General features: G+C 37.8%; 1 protein-coding gene across 3 annotated transcripts in view; it reads right to left on the reverse strand.

Moving 5' to 3' along the window:
• uggt2 (UDP-glucose glycoprotein glucosyltransferase 2) overlaps positions 1-16339 on the reverse strand; it is an 81593-nt gene that overhangs the window by 58003 nt on the left and 7251 nt on the right. For all 3 annotated transcript variants that reach the window (XM_036571548.1, XM_036571540.1, XM_036571558.1), the window contains exons 5-16: positions 15573-15685; positions 13610-13787; positions 13373-13469; positions 13184-13256; positions 11514-11614; positions 10747-10846; positions 8826-8886; positions 7587-7678; positions 5226-5376; positions 4754-4873; positions 2625-2710; positions 1574-1709 (exon numbers count right to left, since the gene is read on the reverse strand). In XM_036571548.1, the coding sequence (XP_036427441.1) occupies positions 1574-1709; positions 2625-2710; positions 4754-4873; positions 5226-5376; positions 7587-7678; positions 8826-8886; positions 10747-10846; positions 11514-11614; positions 13184-13256; positions 13373-13469; positions 13610-13787; positions 15573-15685 (1308 nt within the window). The remainder of the gene's footprint in view (positions 1-1573; positions 1710-2624; positions 2711-4753; positions 4874-5225; positions 5377-7586; positions 7679-8825; positions 8887-10746; positions 10847-11513; positions 11615-13183; positions 13257-13372; positions 13470-13609; positions 13788-15572; positions 15686-16339) is intronic.

Consider the following 16339-nt stretch of genomic DNA (forward strand, 5'->3'; position numbering starts at 1 on the left):
AAAGCCTTTCTATTCTGCTCTTTTATTCTTATAACGTCTAGGACAACAACTCCTCAGAGACCACAAATGAATCTCTCTGTACGCATGAAAGTGAACTTAGCTACAGTACTTTGCAAAAGTCAGAGACCTTCCTTCATGTATTTAATTTCCAGTTAAAAGCGGCCTTTAAGCACAAGTTGCTCATTTTTTATATTTCAGGGGGTTTTTTAAACGGTTCAAAAAATGATTCAAATATACAGAGAAAATGGCCTAACAACCACCTGCAAGGCCTTGGTGGACCACCAAAACTATCACCTTCAGATAAACAGTACGTAAAACAGTATTTCATTCTGCCGACTAAAAAAAAAAAAAAAATCTGTAAATGTAAATGGTTAAGATGAATACAAAGTCTTTCAGAGTGGTTTGCTGTGAAATGTGTGCTTGAGAAACTTACTGAATCAAAATTGTTTGAAGTCTGAAGAGTTTAATGCCTCTAAAAGCTCGTTCGCAGAAAGTTATTACATGAAATTGTTATGAATCTGATGCCTGAGACATTATTTTATAATGCTTGTGATAAGATTTTGGCCTAAAACATATTTTGAAATCTATTCATGGTGGAGAGATACATGTAGGCCACTGTATGGCAAAAAAGCCCCCACTATTTTATAATCAACATTACATAAAAACTAAGATGAAACGTGTAGGTTCACGTGTCATTTTTGATAGTAAATAATATATTTTTATGCTATAGCTGTGTTACATCCCAACCCCTGGTTCCTATCACCACCACTGTAGAGAAATCCTTTTGGTATGTTTCCCTACAACTAAGCATTTCACATCAAACCACTCTGAATGTTTACATCTTATTGACTGAATTATGCAGAATTTTATGAAATATCAGTGGAAATTCTCTGATTTTCATTTTCATCTTTGAGAGAGAGGAGAAAATCAAGCTGCTTCAGATCTGAAAAAATCCACAGCCATCCTTCCTCAGCGAGAAGACAACTCAGTGCTGTGGGTCTGAAAGGATGTGTAGCTGTCAAGAAGCTCTTACTGAGAATAGAAGATAAACACAAACAAAAATCAGGGAAAATCAAAGAAAGAAGCTGCTGGTGTTCTCAAAGCAATGGACTGAGCACCCCAGAGTCCAGACCCCAACATCACTGAATGTGTTTGGGATTACTTGGATTGTGAAAGGCAGAAAATGCTAAACCAACTTCTATAACCGAACTTCGGAAGTGTGGAAAAATATCCCTGCAGATTTCTGTGAAAAACTGAAACCAAGTCTCCTAAAAAGAATAGAAGCTGTAACAAAGGCAAAGGGTGGGCACAATAAACACAGAACAATTTGATATTATATGCAAATGTTGAGGCTTCTGTGTCATTTTTTGTTACATTTGTTAAACGTTTGTTTTCTGCTGTTGCTCTGATGCTGAAGATTAATAGCTTAATGACTAAAAATATAAAATTAAAGGATGGTCTCTGACTTTTATTCAGTACTGTATATTTTCAAATACTAGACTTAAAGCCAAAGGAAAAAGCTCACAAACTGGACATTTTTGCCAGCGTTAAAGCTAACGCTACGGCTACTCACAGACACCATGGATAAGAAGGCCTGGGTCATGTCGTACTCCTCTGTGATGTAGTTCAACACTCTGAAGAAAGCGACCCCAGCGTCCTTGTATCCGTCCACTTTGTCATCTGTATTGACAACAAAGACAAATCCAATCCTAAAAGAAAGAAGGAAATAATGACTTTACTTTCGCTGATGTTAAGTTGCATCTACAAATGAGGTGCCATTAAACAGCTATGGCAGCAATCAAGTAATTAGGGGCACATAATGAGAGTAATTAATGATAATAGCATTGTCTAAAATCACTTTCTCTTGTTTCACGTTTTTTTTTCCAATCTCCAGTCCCATAATGCACAGTTCAGAGATTTCCATATCATTAACTAACCTTTAGCTTTATTTGCCTTACATCAATAAACCGCTCTTATCTCCAAAATGGTAACTTTACAGGAGAAGGAAAAAACATACTCTACTTTTAATGTAAGTCAATGGAACCAGACGTTTATCCAAGTCATTTTGGGCTGTTTCTTTTGGTCGATTCATCATGAAATTTGTACACAAAGTAAAGGTCAACACGCTTTTTCAAATTAAGTCAAAAACTGAAAAATGGAGAAAATGGCAAAAATGGAGATATGAGATTTTGTTTCGACAGCAGCGAATCGCAAAATTAGCTAAGGATGAATCTCTTGTTTTTTTTTATCCCTTTAATTGTGATCTTAGTACATGCACTGCAGTACATCTGATCTAAGTCACTACAGTTTAATTTCTTGTACTCAATGTATATTATTCTATTTTATTATTCTATTATTTTCCTATATCTATTCTAAGCTTGCAGAGCACTGTGAATGAGATTTGGGTATGAAATTTAGTGGTGCAGAAATGGAGCAGTACCACCTTGTGATATAAAATATGGTTCATTTACCTAAAAAAAATTATATAGTCATCGTGGCAGCCTCCTCGCAACTCTCACAGTTTCAAAACCATTGTACTAGAGGACTGGAGCTGGCAAACATTGTCAGATATTTACAGGGTCATTAGATTAATAAATGTTATTGCTGTGTGACCAAGGACTCACCTGAGGGGAATCTTATGCTTGTAAAAGAGCTCGGCCAGTTTGACCAGCTCAATGCTGTCTTCCTGGACTGGGTCAAGAAACAAAACCTGGAAAAACAAGTTGGTAAAATCTGTTAAACCTGCACAGAACAAAAACGACGACAACAAAAACAGCACAAAAGCAACTAATGCTGGGTGCCCACTACATGATCTTCAGCCTGATTTTACCCTTGATTTGCCTATTCCCACAATTTTTCACAGTCAGAATGGAGCTTCCAGGTTAGGAGCGCAACTGGGAGGAGCTAATGGCTCAGATGATCTGGTACTGTGAGAAGGGAAAGGAGTTAATCTTTAGCCTTCTGATCCGCTGCAGTTCTGGGATGATTGGAGGCCTTCTGATGTTTTAAAACATCTGATCATCATGACTGAAAATGGGCATAAAAGCACAGACAAGTGTGGTCCAGTTCCAGCTTTGTTTGTGACAGAGAAATCCAGGATTTTGAATGTTTTCATTCTGTATGCGATGTGTTCTCACAGCGAAAAGACTAGAAATTCTGTAAAAGACTGATTTTAATCAATAACATCTGACTGCAGAGCCGTAGATTCACACCAGCAGTTTCACTCCAGCAGGTTCAAGCCAGTGGCATTCAGTGCATGCGTCCAAACAAGTTTTGGTTTTTCTTAGTGAGTTTTAGACTAAGCAACATTTCAGTCGTTTTAGGTGGGTTTCCAATAAATTAATTTTAATTAAATGATAAATTTACATTGGGCTAACGTGATATACGCATATAGAGATTCACAGGGTAAATATGACACAAACTACAGCTTATGCGGCATGGGTAAACTAATGGGTTATACAGACATATAGCTCAATTAACTTACCCGTAATATGGGGGCTTTATGTGGACACTTACATTATATGCACAGGAATAAAAAACTTTACCTTAGTCAACTTAAACTGAGCATAATTTTAAGCTTTAGGCTAAAACAGACTTTTGTTTTTGAACGTATTGCTGCTGAAAAACCCATAGAAACCATTAAGTGTTTATTTTTTATTTCAGATGCTTTTGTAATGTGTTTTGGCTTTTGGTTCAACCGGTTAGCAATGGTTGATTCGCATATTGACAGTATCCCTTCCTGAATGGTAATATGCATAGCCACGTATACAACCAGCACAGTCGCTGTTTACATCAGAGATGTTATAAATGAGGAGACTGGTCACTGGTTTAAATATGAATGGGACGTCCTATAAGGACTTTGTTTACATGGCACAATCGCGCTGTCCTACTGCGCATGCGTTCCACTGGACTAATATCGCTGCAGTGAAACTGCAGGTGTAAATCTGCGGCTCTGCGGTTCTGCAGTCAGACCCTTCTCAATTGAAGTGTGAGTTGTGTATCATATGCCAAGCTTAAAGTGGAATTCCATCATCAAATTTCTGCATAATTCAATCAGCAAGACGTAAACAAAGTCATTCAGAGAGATTTGATGCAAAATATTGCATTCTACTCAGTTCACAGTAGCAGTGATAGGAACCAGATGTCTGAAGAGCTTAATGCCTCTAAAAGCTCCCTCACAGAACGTTACTACAGGAAATGGTTATGGATATGTTGCTTGGTGCCAGTGACATCATTCTATGATCATTTTGAGACGATTCTGGTCTAAAACTTCTTTATTAAAATCCATTCATGGTGGAGAGGTATATTCAGGGCGTCGTGAGGCAAAACGGTCCCCAAAGAGAACTTACTTTTTCAGATTTACCACTATTTTACCATCATCAACATTCCATACAAAAACTCGGAAGACACATGTAGGCTCACTGGTGGTTTTGGATAATAAATAAAATGGCTATATTTGTGTTGTAGACATGGCAACCCCTGGTTCCTATCACCACCACTGTAAATAAACCAGTCTGTAAGCTTCTCTGCAATAAACAGTTTCACATCAAACCACTCTGAATGGCTTTGTTTACACCTCAATGACTGAATCATGTAGAAATTTTGTAAAATTTGTGAAATTCCCCTTTAAGCCGGGGGTGGGCGGGTTCTTGATGAAAAAGCAACACTAAAAATGTACTCTGCTTACATAAAACACACGACTGGAATGAATGAAATACAAAGTAGACCTTGAACGCTAAAATGTTCTACCAACCAAGTTAAAGAAGTTTCGTCGGATTTGTCGAATCACTCCAGGAAATGTAGCTCTGAGGAGCTCCTGGAGGCTAGAAGGCCAATCCCGGTACGTCGAGTCCCTCTCAATATCATTAATCCACTGTAACAGAAAGGAATGAAGAGAAAAATAAGCCTCAAACAGGTGAAATGTGTTCTTATCAAGTACCACTTCATAGTACCAGCTTACTGAAATAGCAATCTGCACCAAATTCAAGGACTTTCAAAGGACCAGCCACGTCCATGTACAAATCCAGGAGACCATCTCTGAGATGTGAATTGAAATACTGCTAAAACATGGAGGAAATCTGCATGATTAAATCATATGTATAAACGTCTCACTGTGGAGACTTGATGAACAGTCTGATCTTTACAGTCCTGAACTACTGATGTGCAGTAATAATAAGCAAAACACGCATCCTCTACTTTGCCTCCCACTCAAACTTTCCCCTCACCATTATAGCAGAGTGCCTGATGTCCAGAGCATAACTGTCCTCCACAGTGGTCACCGGCAACCGCAGGAACTTGCTCATGCTGGTCCCTCTGATGCCCAAGTTATGAAGGCCCTCCAGGAGCTTAGCCTCTCCTCGGACAACATCCAGTATGCTTTTCAAGGAAAGAAAGAAAAGCTGTTTGGTTTAATGGTGGGCAAAGTATTGAAAACATAACATCAGTATGAAGGATGGAACAATTTCAAAATAATACTGAAAAAAAACACATAATAACTGATAATAAATGTGTTAAACACAATCTGAAAAACTCAATAACTTGTTGCTAAGGTTTGGTGCTGGCAGATTTTGCATGTATTGTAATTGTGCTTTTGTGACATGTTGATGCTGCCATTTCATCTTTAAGCAGGTTGAAAATGGAGATATGATGTCGCTGCTGTCAGAACAAAACCTTGTATCTCCAAAATGAGAACTTTACAGGAAAAGAAAAAAAAAACAAACTGTACTTTTAATGTAAGTCAATGGAAGCAGACCCCCCCCCACCCCCAAGTCATTTTGGGCTGTTTCTTTTGGTCCACTCATCATGAAATTTACACACAGTATAAAGGACAACAGGTATTTTCAAATTATATCAGAAACTGTATAACAACAAAAATGGAGATATGAGGTTTTGTTCAGACAGCAGCGATATATAGAGTCTTATATGATGCAGTTCACATAAAAGACTATTTATACTGTTGTACTGTACTGTATGTACTGTTTCATAATTTCGCTGGAGCACAACAGCATGCCACATTCTAGTTTTAAATAAGATTTGGATTTTTCTGAGTCAAACCAATTTTTGTAGTACATGGACACAATTCATTCTACTGAATTACTGGTCATACAGTAAAAATAAAACTACTTAAAAAACAAGTACTTTGATATTTACAGGGATTGTGTTATGATTTACTTAAACCTGAGGCATTCATTGAGAAAGTAATAAGCTAAATATATACACAATCATCATTTATAGGGTATTTTCTGTTGGGAGGTGTTTGTCCCAAAACCCCTACATTTACACCAGGAGAAAAAATTTAGATTTTTTTAAAGTGACGTTACATATTTAGATTTATCATTAGTTTCATTTTTTTTTAATAAAAAACTTGCTAAAATCAAAAAATTCTGTGCCATGTTTTTATGTCACTACTGAAACAGAGTTTTAGTCCAAGCACAGCCCTACTTTAGCCACACCCCTGCATTTTAGAGCAGGAAGTAAGACTGCATCCCTGTCCCTCATGGCCACATGGTGAGCAGTTAGATCCCATTATTTTGAAGTAAATGTGCCCTGAAGTCTGAAAATCAGTGTGGAACATTAGGAATTGTCACCTCCGAAACACATATTTTCTATAAGTTTTTTTGTGGTTTTAATGAAAATATTATGATTTCATATGTGTACAACGATTCAAAGCTATGTTTGCTACCCATGTACTGGCTAGCATTTTTGAGTTACACTCAAAATTAGCTAAAATCGTCACTACTGAAACAGTTACTACAGAAACATTTGGTAAAGTTTCAGTAGTGTTATGACTGTTTTAGTAGTGACAAAATGGAATATTCAATCATTTATTCTAATAATCACAATTAAGGTATACAGTCACTCAAAAAAAAGGGTTTTAGTCTAACATGCAAATCAGTTAAAAGTCCGAAATATGTTTCTCTAATTTTGACTCAATGTTGTAGAATGGTCCATAGAATAATAGCCCTTTAGTTAACACATAACACATCTAAAATTGAGTCTTAACTCAACTGAAAAATCATACTGAACCTGAAAATTATGTATTGATACTTTAAAGCATTTTCATAGTTCATGGTACACATCATAATATTTAATTATTATTAAATATAAAAGAACCCATCAGCAAAAAAGCAGATTTAAAAATACAAAAAAAATGTTTTTATAGCATCAAAAAAAAGCAATAACAAACTGTGCTCAATTAAAAGTTTCCAAAATAAAAAAACAAACAAAAAAAAAAAAATCAACCAATTGGTAAAACTAAATAAATAAAGAAGTAAAACACTTGGAGTTTATGCATTTATTATAGAGTGCGTATCATTGTTTACAGCCTCTAATCGATCTTTATGATCCATGCAGTTATTAGTATTATACTAAGTATTATACTACTATACAGTGTTCTAGAAGCACTGACGATACGCATGATACACTCAGAAAAGGATGACGTCATTTATCACAAGTAATATTTCATCACCCCTGTATTACCCACCCGTATCTAGGCCATGCCCCAAACACGCATGTTATACTCACACAGGGTCGGTGGGTGCTGAAGACTGTCAACAAACTATGTGCAAATGCTGAAGAGTTCCTACCTAAAAGGGTTGTGAAGGTCCAGATCAATGTGTATTCCATTAATGAAGAGACTGGCATCTCCAGGGTGGATTCCCATAGTCTCACTCAGCCGCTGCAGAACAGACAAGATCAGTTTAACAGCACAGCACATGCATAAACATCCACTCTTCAGTTCATGCATATTACTGTCCACAAACATTACAAATATCACTTACTCTCCCATTATATTATATATATGATATAATACATATATCTGAATATCTGAATACACAGTACTGTGCAAAAGTCAGAGACCACCCTTCAAGCGCAAATTGTTCATTTTTCAGCATCAAGAAGGGCGGAAAACTTGGTTGATTTAGCAAGTAATCCCAAACACATTCAGTGATGTTGAGGTCTGGACTCTGGGGTGGTCAGTCCATTGTTCAGCTTCTTTGTTTGATGTGTCTGTCTCCTTTTCTCAGTGAGGTTCTTCTTGAACAGCTACACATCCTTTCAGACCCACAGCGCTGAGTTGTCTTCTCACAGTGGAAGGATGGACAGAAACACCTGTGGATGTTTTCAGATCTGGAGCAGCTTGATTTTCTCCTCTCTCTCAAAGATGAAAGCTGTAAGTGATGTTTACTCGATGGCGGTAGTTTTGGCGTCTACCAGGTCTTCCAGGTGATTGTTAGGAATCCCATTTTGTCTGCATTGGTAACATTTTATTTGGATAGTCCACTTTAGATGCTTTGTAGATACTTAATTTACTTTCAAGTTACATTCAACTAAATATCTACTCAATTGACTATAATTTTCTTTAACTCTAAACCTGCTCTAATCCTAACTCTTACCTTAACCTCAACCCAAAACCTAAACCCAACCCTCACCCTGGTCCAAATCCTAACCCTAACCCCACCACTGTTTAGAATCAACTGAGTTTCAACAGATAATTTGTTAATGATTTGGACATCTGTAGATAATCTATAGGGGACGAAAGTGGACTATCCAAATAAAGTGAGACCAACTCAAGTAGATCATCTCATATCTAATCTTGTCAGAAATATCTCCTGAAAAATTAGTAATTTGTACTTACTGGCTGTTTTAACCAGAAATTAAATAAACAAACGGGTGGTTTCTGATTTTTGCACAGTAAAAGCTTAAATTAGGTTTAGATTACGTCTAATTTTATCTAAAACTGAACAAAACATTCCCTGGAGGCAAACAGCAGCATGTGATGAACCTCGCAAAGTTTTTCACAGGAGCTGTTTATAAAAGTGCACCTTTTGGTTCTCCTCAATTTCTTTCCTCATTTCTTGGTTTACAGCCACTCTCGTCAGTGATCTGTGGGGACAGTAAAACATGCACCGTCACTATCATCTCTTTCCAATGGCCCAGGCCAGTCGTAAAAACCCATTTTAATCTCCAGAACCTGCGCACCTTTAAGATGCTATATCTGCTGAGCTGACTCAGTGTAAACTCCAACAGCCCACTCTGACTCAGCACTTTTCACACAGCACAGCACATAAAAGTGTCTAGAGAACCAGCAGCCCGAAATCACACATTAAAAACAACCCGGAGTCACGACATAAGCAAGCAGTCAGAAATGGGAGCAGGAGGTTTCTTGGAGAGTCAAAAAGAATAGGAAGGTCCGATGCTGGCAAGCTCTAAGATGAACTCCATTAAATAACCGCTTCACAATTAGAAGATTCGACATAATTTTACATAAATTATGCCAAACAGATTAAAATTTTTGATCAAAAGCTTTCTTTTCATCTTAATTGTTGTGCATGGCAATCCTAGGGACTAATGAAGAACCACCTTAATATTAACCTGAAATCAAAATTAACCTTTGGTACCTTGTTAGTGACTGTCCCCGATCATATTAAGCATAATTCATCATCTTCATCATCTCATGTTTTCCTCTATCTTTCATCAAAACGTAATGACTTTTTGTACCACCTCTAAAATGTAAAAATGTCATGAGATTTTTGATGAAAAAATACAACAGTTAATATCATTTTTCCACCTCCCCCTCCCACCACGCCCACCCATCATAGAGAGAAACCACTCAGCTAGCTCAGAGACGCTCTGTAAAACTATTTTACACCCAGAAATCCATCATGGTATTGAAAGATAATGTGTTTGACTTTCGATTCGCATTGATTTCACCACAAATTACACTGTCATGTGTTTTATGAGCTGTAAAAAAGTTAAATCATGCGGCAGTTCCATTCTGGCGCCTGAGGCACCCGAATACAACTGCTGTACCGGTTAAGGTAGAACAGGAAAATTCGAACAAGAAGCTGAGACACCTGACTATAGCCTAAGTGCTGCACCATTTAAGGTGGAACGGGAAAATCTGAGTAAGAAGGTGGCGAAAAAGAAACTGACTTCAGCTTCATCGAGATGAAAGGCATGAAAAGGGATGAGGAGGTCGCTCCTGCTTGACAGGTGGGTAACATTAACTTGTTTTTTCTGTTTCACAGAGCCAGTAGTTCATTATTGTTTTGTCCCGTTTGCTGATGTTTGTGATAGAAACCGGTTAGCTTCAGCAACTGTAGAGATAATTTGCTAACCCAAATAATGTTAATTGCTAATGTTCTGAAAATCGCAATTACATGTTTTGCCCAAATGGCTCAGCCCTAGCATGAACATGGCTTTGGAAAACGCTTGCAGTCTGAAGTTTTTCCAGTAGGGAGCACTATTAGCACACAAATCACCATAAATCTGCACCAGAAGAAGCTCATTAATGCACATTTTTGCAATAATGTTTAATGTTTACTAAAACGGCAGATAAAGTGGTTTGGTGGATGTTGGGTTACTTAATATTATATTATTTAATATTTGGTTGTATTAAAGATTTTTATTTAAACAGTTAAGGTCAAAAATGCATGGAAACTAAAAAACAGAACAGAAAGTAGGTCAAATCTGCAAGTATTTGTTTCGTGGGGAGGTGGTGGTGGTGACAGAATCAGTAATCAGAATTTTTTTTATCTAGAAAATATGACGCTAATCATTTTTCAATATCTCCCAGGCCTACTATGCATATTGAATATTACACATCAGCCCACAATTCCCATATCAGTGCATCCCTAGAAAGTTTCGTTAACCGATCTCCTCACTGCTGCAATGTAAACATGTTCTCCTTTTAATCACTAAAAGTGGTGCACAGTGGGTGAATGCAGAAGGCAATTTCTTTACCTCGCTCTGCTGGGGAAGTTTTGGCTGAGATCTCGCATCAATTTGAGGGCATCAAACTTTGGCACAGACATGATCCGAGCCGCTGCCTGGAAACTCAGGTCTGTTAATGCAGAGAACGTTCCAGAACATATTTCAGAAAAGGCAATTAACCACAGAGGGTGTCTGTACTATTAGGCATATCGAAGCAATTCATTACGAAGACGAGAGCAGGTTTTCAAGCAACTCAATCACATAATTATTGCAGATAATTGCATAATGGAAGGTAAATGAATATATAGCTTTCAAACATTCACTCTAGGCCATTCAGGAAGAATGAATGAGTAAGTAATTAGCGTGTTGGAGAGGAGGACACAATCAGCCTTTATGGCTGGTTTTGATGTAAAAGTGAAAGGACCGTTCATTTCTTCATTGAATAATGGCTCCTTTCAGCATACATTATGGAGATAACATGTTATGAATAATTGGCCTCTTTCTTTTTTCAGACTGTACATCAAAACTGAACCCACAAAGAGCAACTACCACCAAGTAAACTTGGCTCCAGCCATTAGCATCTGTTCAGCAGTCAACACATGGGAGCAGAACAGATCGCTGCGCCAAAGATGGGCGGAAAACACAACGTTTCCTCCTCTTCTCCATTCATCACCCAGACACTTCTCCTGGGCCAGTACAGATCGCTTTCCTATCCCTGTGTGACGCTCCCTTGGACCCACGTAGAGCCCTGGACTCCAGGTTTAAAAGAGGGTCATTAATAAAAGCAGCAGGCCTACCTTGCAGCTCCCACACTTTGAGAGGGGCCATGTCGTTGGTGCTTTCTATGAGATGCCTCTTCAGTTCGCCTAACTGCTCCTGCAGTTCCGGATGAGACTCCCTACACGAGGTAAACGAAGAGCATTAATTGACAGCTCCATGCTCTGCCCACAAATGCATACTTTCACAGCTACTTTAAGTAGGCCTGTCACTGTTGTTACATAATTGCTTGCTCGCAATTGTTTGAGCTGAATGCAATTATTTTCCAAAGTTTGCTTTCACAATTATATGTTTACGTTGCAACAAACAGTTGAGTTGGATCGGGTTCAGGCAAATGAAGTCAACACATGGAAGCAGAACAGAAAGCAGAATGCATTTAAAAAGCATTCGTCCATCACACATTCATTCAAAGCTCTAACTTCAGCGTGGTACACATTTAGAGTGTAGTGGTGAGTAATGATTGTACATTTGATGTTTTTTAATAACACCTTTAGAGGGCGGCAGTGAGCAATGTTTGTTTATTTGATGTTTGTTAACATCTCTAGAAGGTGGTGGTAAGTAATGTTTGTTTATTTGATGTTTGTTAACATCTCTAGAAGGTGGTGGTAAGTAATGTTTGTTTATTTGATGTTTGTTAATAACACCTTTAGAGGCCGGCAGTGAATAAAGTTTATTAGATGTTTGTTAATAACCCCTTCAGGGGGTGGTGGTAATGCTTGTTTATTTGAAGTTTGTTTCTGACACCTTTATAGGGCGGCAGTGAGTAACGTTTGTTTATTTGAAGTTTGTTAATAATGTCTTTAGAGGGCGGTGGTGAGTAGTGTTTGTTTATTTGAAGATTGTTTATGACACCTTTAGAGGGCGGCAGTGAGTAACGTTTGTTTATTTGATGTTTGTTAATAACCCCTTTAGAGGGCGGTGGCGGTAATGCTTGTTTATTTGATGTTTGTTTATGACACCTTTAGAGGGCGGCGTTGAGTAACGTTTGTTTATTTGATGTTTGTTTATGACACGTTTACAGGGCAGTGGTGAGTAACGTTTGTTTATTTGATGTTTGCTAATAATGCCTTTAGAGGGCGGCGGTGAGTAATGTTTATTTGATGTTTGATAATGACACCTTTAGAGGGCAGCAGTGAGAAATGTTTATTTGATGTTTGATAATGACACCTTTAGAGGGCAGCAGTGAGAAATGTTTATTTGATGTTTGATAATGACACCTTTAGAGGGCAGCAGTGAGTAATGTTTATTTGATGTTTGATAATGACACCTTTAGAGGGCGGCGTTGAGTAACGTTTGTTTAAATGATGCTGGTTAACAACAAACATTACTCAGTACTGCCCTCTAAAACTGACCTTAACAAACATCAATAAACAAACATTACTCACTGCTGTACTGTAACTTTACAGATTTTTACCAGCACTGAGAAAACTGCTGTTTTTATACAATTATTGTAGGTTGAATGGGATTTTTGCCATTGTTGCCAACCTCATAGCTAAAAAGTAATGCATCTGTGGGCGGAGCATGAATAGGTCAATTCAGATTTGTTTGTATTCAGGTTTGTAATCTAAACAAAAGTGAAGACACAAAAAATATTGTTTGTTAAAATATTGGTTCTTAAAGGAAAAATTTAGTATTCAAATTTAGTATTCAAATAAACAAGATTAGATACTGGAAGAATGAATATACTTACTTTAATTTTCCAAACAAAAACCCTTGAACCTCATCATGGTCATCTTCCTCGTGGGTTGTGGATGATTTTGAATCTTAAAAAATAAATAAATAAATAAATAAATCTCTAAAAATCTACACAAAAAAAATCTCCCAAAAAAAAGGCAAATCACAAGGCACTGCTTTGCCAACAGGGTACCATAATATATACCTTTAACTTGGGTGTCATCCACAGCTTTATACTCGGTACTTTTGATTGCCAGTTCTACTCCATATCCAGATAAAAGCATGTTCTGCTTCTTTGTGTCCTGTAGTGAGACAGAGCACTTCAGATGAACAGAATCACGTAAGTTTTCAAATGAATATGTAACTTTTTATTAACACTTAGAGTGGATTCCACCTACGGTTGGAAGGTTTACTGAACAAAATTGACGCTCAAGGTACTCACAGCCACGAAATGCCGCAGCACATAGACCAGCTTCCCCTCTTCGGCCCTCTCAGAAAGAACCTTATGGAATGTGTTGAATTTTTTGGTCCCGATCTCAGCATAGAGAATAACCACAGGAAGATCCGTCCCGTTGGCTCCTGGGTACTTGTGATCGTTCTTATAAAGGTATGGCTTTGGCCTGTAAATATGAAGCTGTTTAGGCATAACAAACCAAAACTACAGGCATTTTAATAAAGAGTCTATGACTGTGTGGCTCGTTTTTGGTTAGTTTAAGCCAGGAATGTGCGCTGGTACTCCAGCACTCGCTTAACCATTCCAGATGTTTTGCTCATATTTAGGATTACATAAATGTATTATACTGTAAAAATCTGTTGAAAAATAAAGTCTGGCAGCAGGGGGTAAAACCTGTTAATTAACAGTAAAAAGTATGTTTTTACAATGAGGGTAAAAATCTGTAAAATTACAGTCACTTTTTTTCTTAGGAATACCACCTTTTACAACAATTCAACAGTTTCACTACTTCATATAGTTATTCTGACGTACAGTATTTTACCAAAATAGTAGTAGGAACAACCAATAAAATAAACACAAATGTGAAAACAAAGGTGATCATTTATTAAAGTAACATATCTCCAAAATGGTAACTTTACAGGAGAAGCAAAAAACATGCTTTACTTTTAATGTAAGTCAATGGAACCAGAATGTTTTCCAAGCAATTTTGAGCCAGTTCTTTTGGTCAATTTATCATGGGATTTACAAACAACATGAATGGCAACAGGCATTTTCAAATTATCTCAAAAACTGAAAAAATGACAAAAATGGAGATACAAAGTTTTGTTCCGACAGCAGCGATATGTATGGTTTATCTACATGCATTTAACCTTTTTTTTCTCAAAACAGGTACTGACCACTGACCACGCTTTTTATAGTGCATGTTATACTTTGCTAAAACCAAACAAGAGTGCTGTAACATTGGCACACTATCAAGAACCCATTGTGGATGCTGGCCTATCGCTGTAACTTCAGCACCAAGCTACTGACTGGGTCTATTCATGTTTTTAGCACTAGTAACAGTGAAGGGTCTTTGTATTTAGCTGTATAGAGCCTCCTTTTTTTTTTTTTTAACAGTGTTTAAGAATGTCGAGAGAGTCTTAGGTTTTGTAATGGCTCAGTGGTCACTGTTAAAGTTAAGCTAATGTTCCTCGTAACAAGAGACTTGCTATGCACGTTGGTATACGCTCAGCTGATGTAGTAGTCTACAATTATAAGCAGAAGAAGTACACCTTGGGAAATGGTAGTGTCCTCAAAATCACACTAGATTTCCATTTTACAGTTTGAAATCTAACAGAAAAATGGCCAACATATGCAACATTGAAATAAAACGCAAACAGAGATCCATTTTGGTGACAGTGTAGCTGTAAACGAGGCTATCAGGCTGAACAGAGGTGGCCAATATGACGATATTTCAGCATTATCGAGATCAATTTTGTTATCATGATAAAATACGCTTTTTTGCACATATTGTGAATATCGTCCGTTTAAAAAAAAAAAACTTGACTAATTACATGCTTCATTAATGAGAGAGAATAATTAGCCGTGTTTAACTAGATTTAGCGCAGCACAATGTGTGAAATGCTGAATAAAAACACTGTATCCAGAGTTTCTGACTGCAGTTTTTAAAACGTGGCACTGCTACTGGACATGCATTGTGTATTTCTAATCTGCCCTTAATGAAAACTCGGATTTCCGTCCTGTTGATCACTTCTGTTCACGAGGGATCACACTCTCGCCATTGACTCAGCGAGCAAGCAGCAGAATCAGCAAAGCGTGAACAAACATAATTTCCGATGTAAGAAGCTTAATATCCCGGGCAACCGCTGTGTTTACACCCCAATAAACAAAACTGCTTACAAAGAAGAGAACTACTGCTTGGGTAAATTCCGCATGGACGAAAGCGCGTTACCTGCCTGCGGCAGCCTTCAGGAGCTTCTTCATTTCCTTGGTGCTGCAGGCGTGCTGGCCGTGCACGGACACAAACGCAGAGCACGCCTCAGGTGGAGGCTCATCACTGGCAATCTGCAGAGAATAAAAACAAGTGAATTAAGTTTTTTTACTTCTCTATTAGAGACATACAAAAATAGCAAAGCTGTGATGATAATGAAATCTGGGCTGACGAGAACAAATTTTTTGCATTTTAAAACAAGTTTACAAACAAGCAAACTATGGGTGTGTCTCAAAACCTAGTGAGCTCTCTACATAGACAGCATTTTACGTCACAATATGCGCTCCCGAAAAGAAGGCTGTCCCAATTCTTAGATATCTCAAATATGCTGCCTACTGAGATACCTCATTTTGGCCCAATATCGAGAGCATCGGATGTTTCCTCAGCCGCTGAGGCAATCCCGCGATGCAGCGCGCCGCAACTTTTGTTTGAAGATGGAGATCAGAAGCGCTTCACCAAGCAGTGACGTCATCTTCAAATGTAAGTTATTCTGATTTTCTGTTTATTTATCTATTTACTCGTCATAAAGGTGCTCAAATAGCCTATACTTTCCGCGTTTGACCACAACTGTTGTCTATTTTGCTGTTTCATTCAGAGCAAATACAATTAAAATCGCTATATAAACTGCCAGAGCAGATCCATGTTGGCTAAATGTGATTCCGACGGCTGAGGTAAGTAAACGCCAGTCTCGTGCAGTGGGCGGGAACAAGCGGCGACGTCTTTGCTGT

The sequence above is a fragment of the Colossoma macropomum genome, unplaced genomic scaffold, assembly GCF_904425465.1.
Source record: "Colossoma macropomum unplaced genomic scaffold, Colossoma_macropomum, whole genome shotgun sequence".
NCBI classification, from domain to species: Eukaryota; Metazoa; Chordata; class Actinopteri; order Characiformes; family Serrasalmidae; genus Colossoma; species Colossoma macropomum.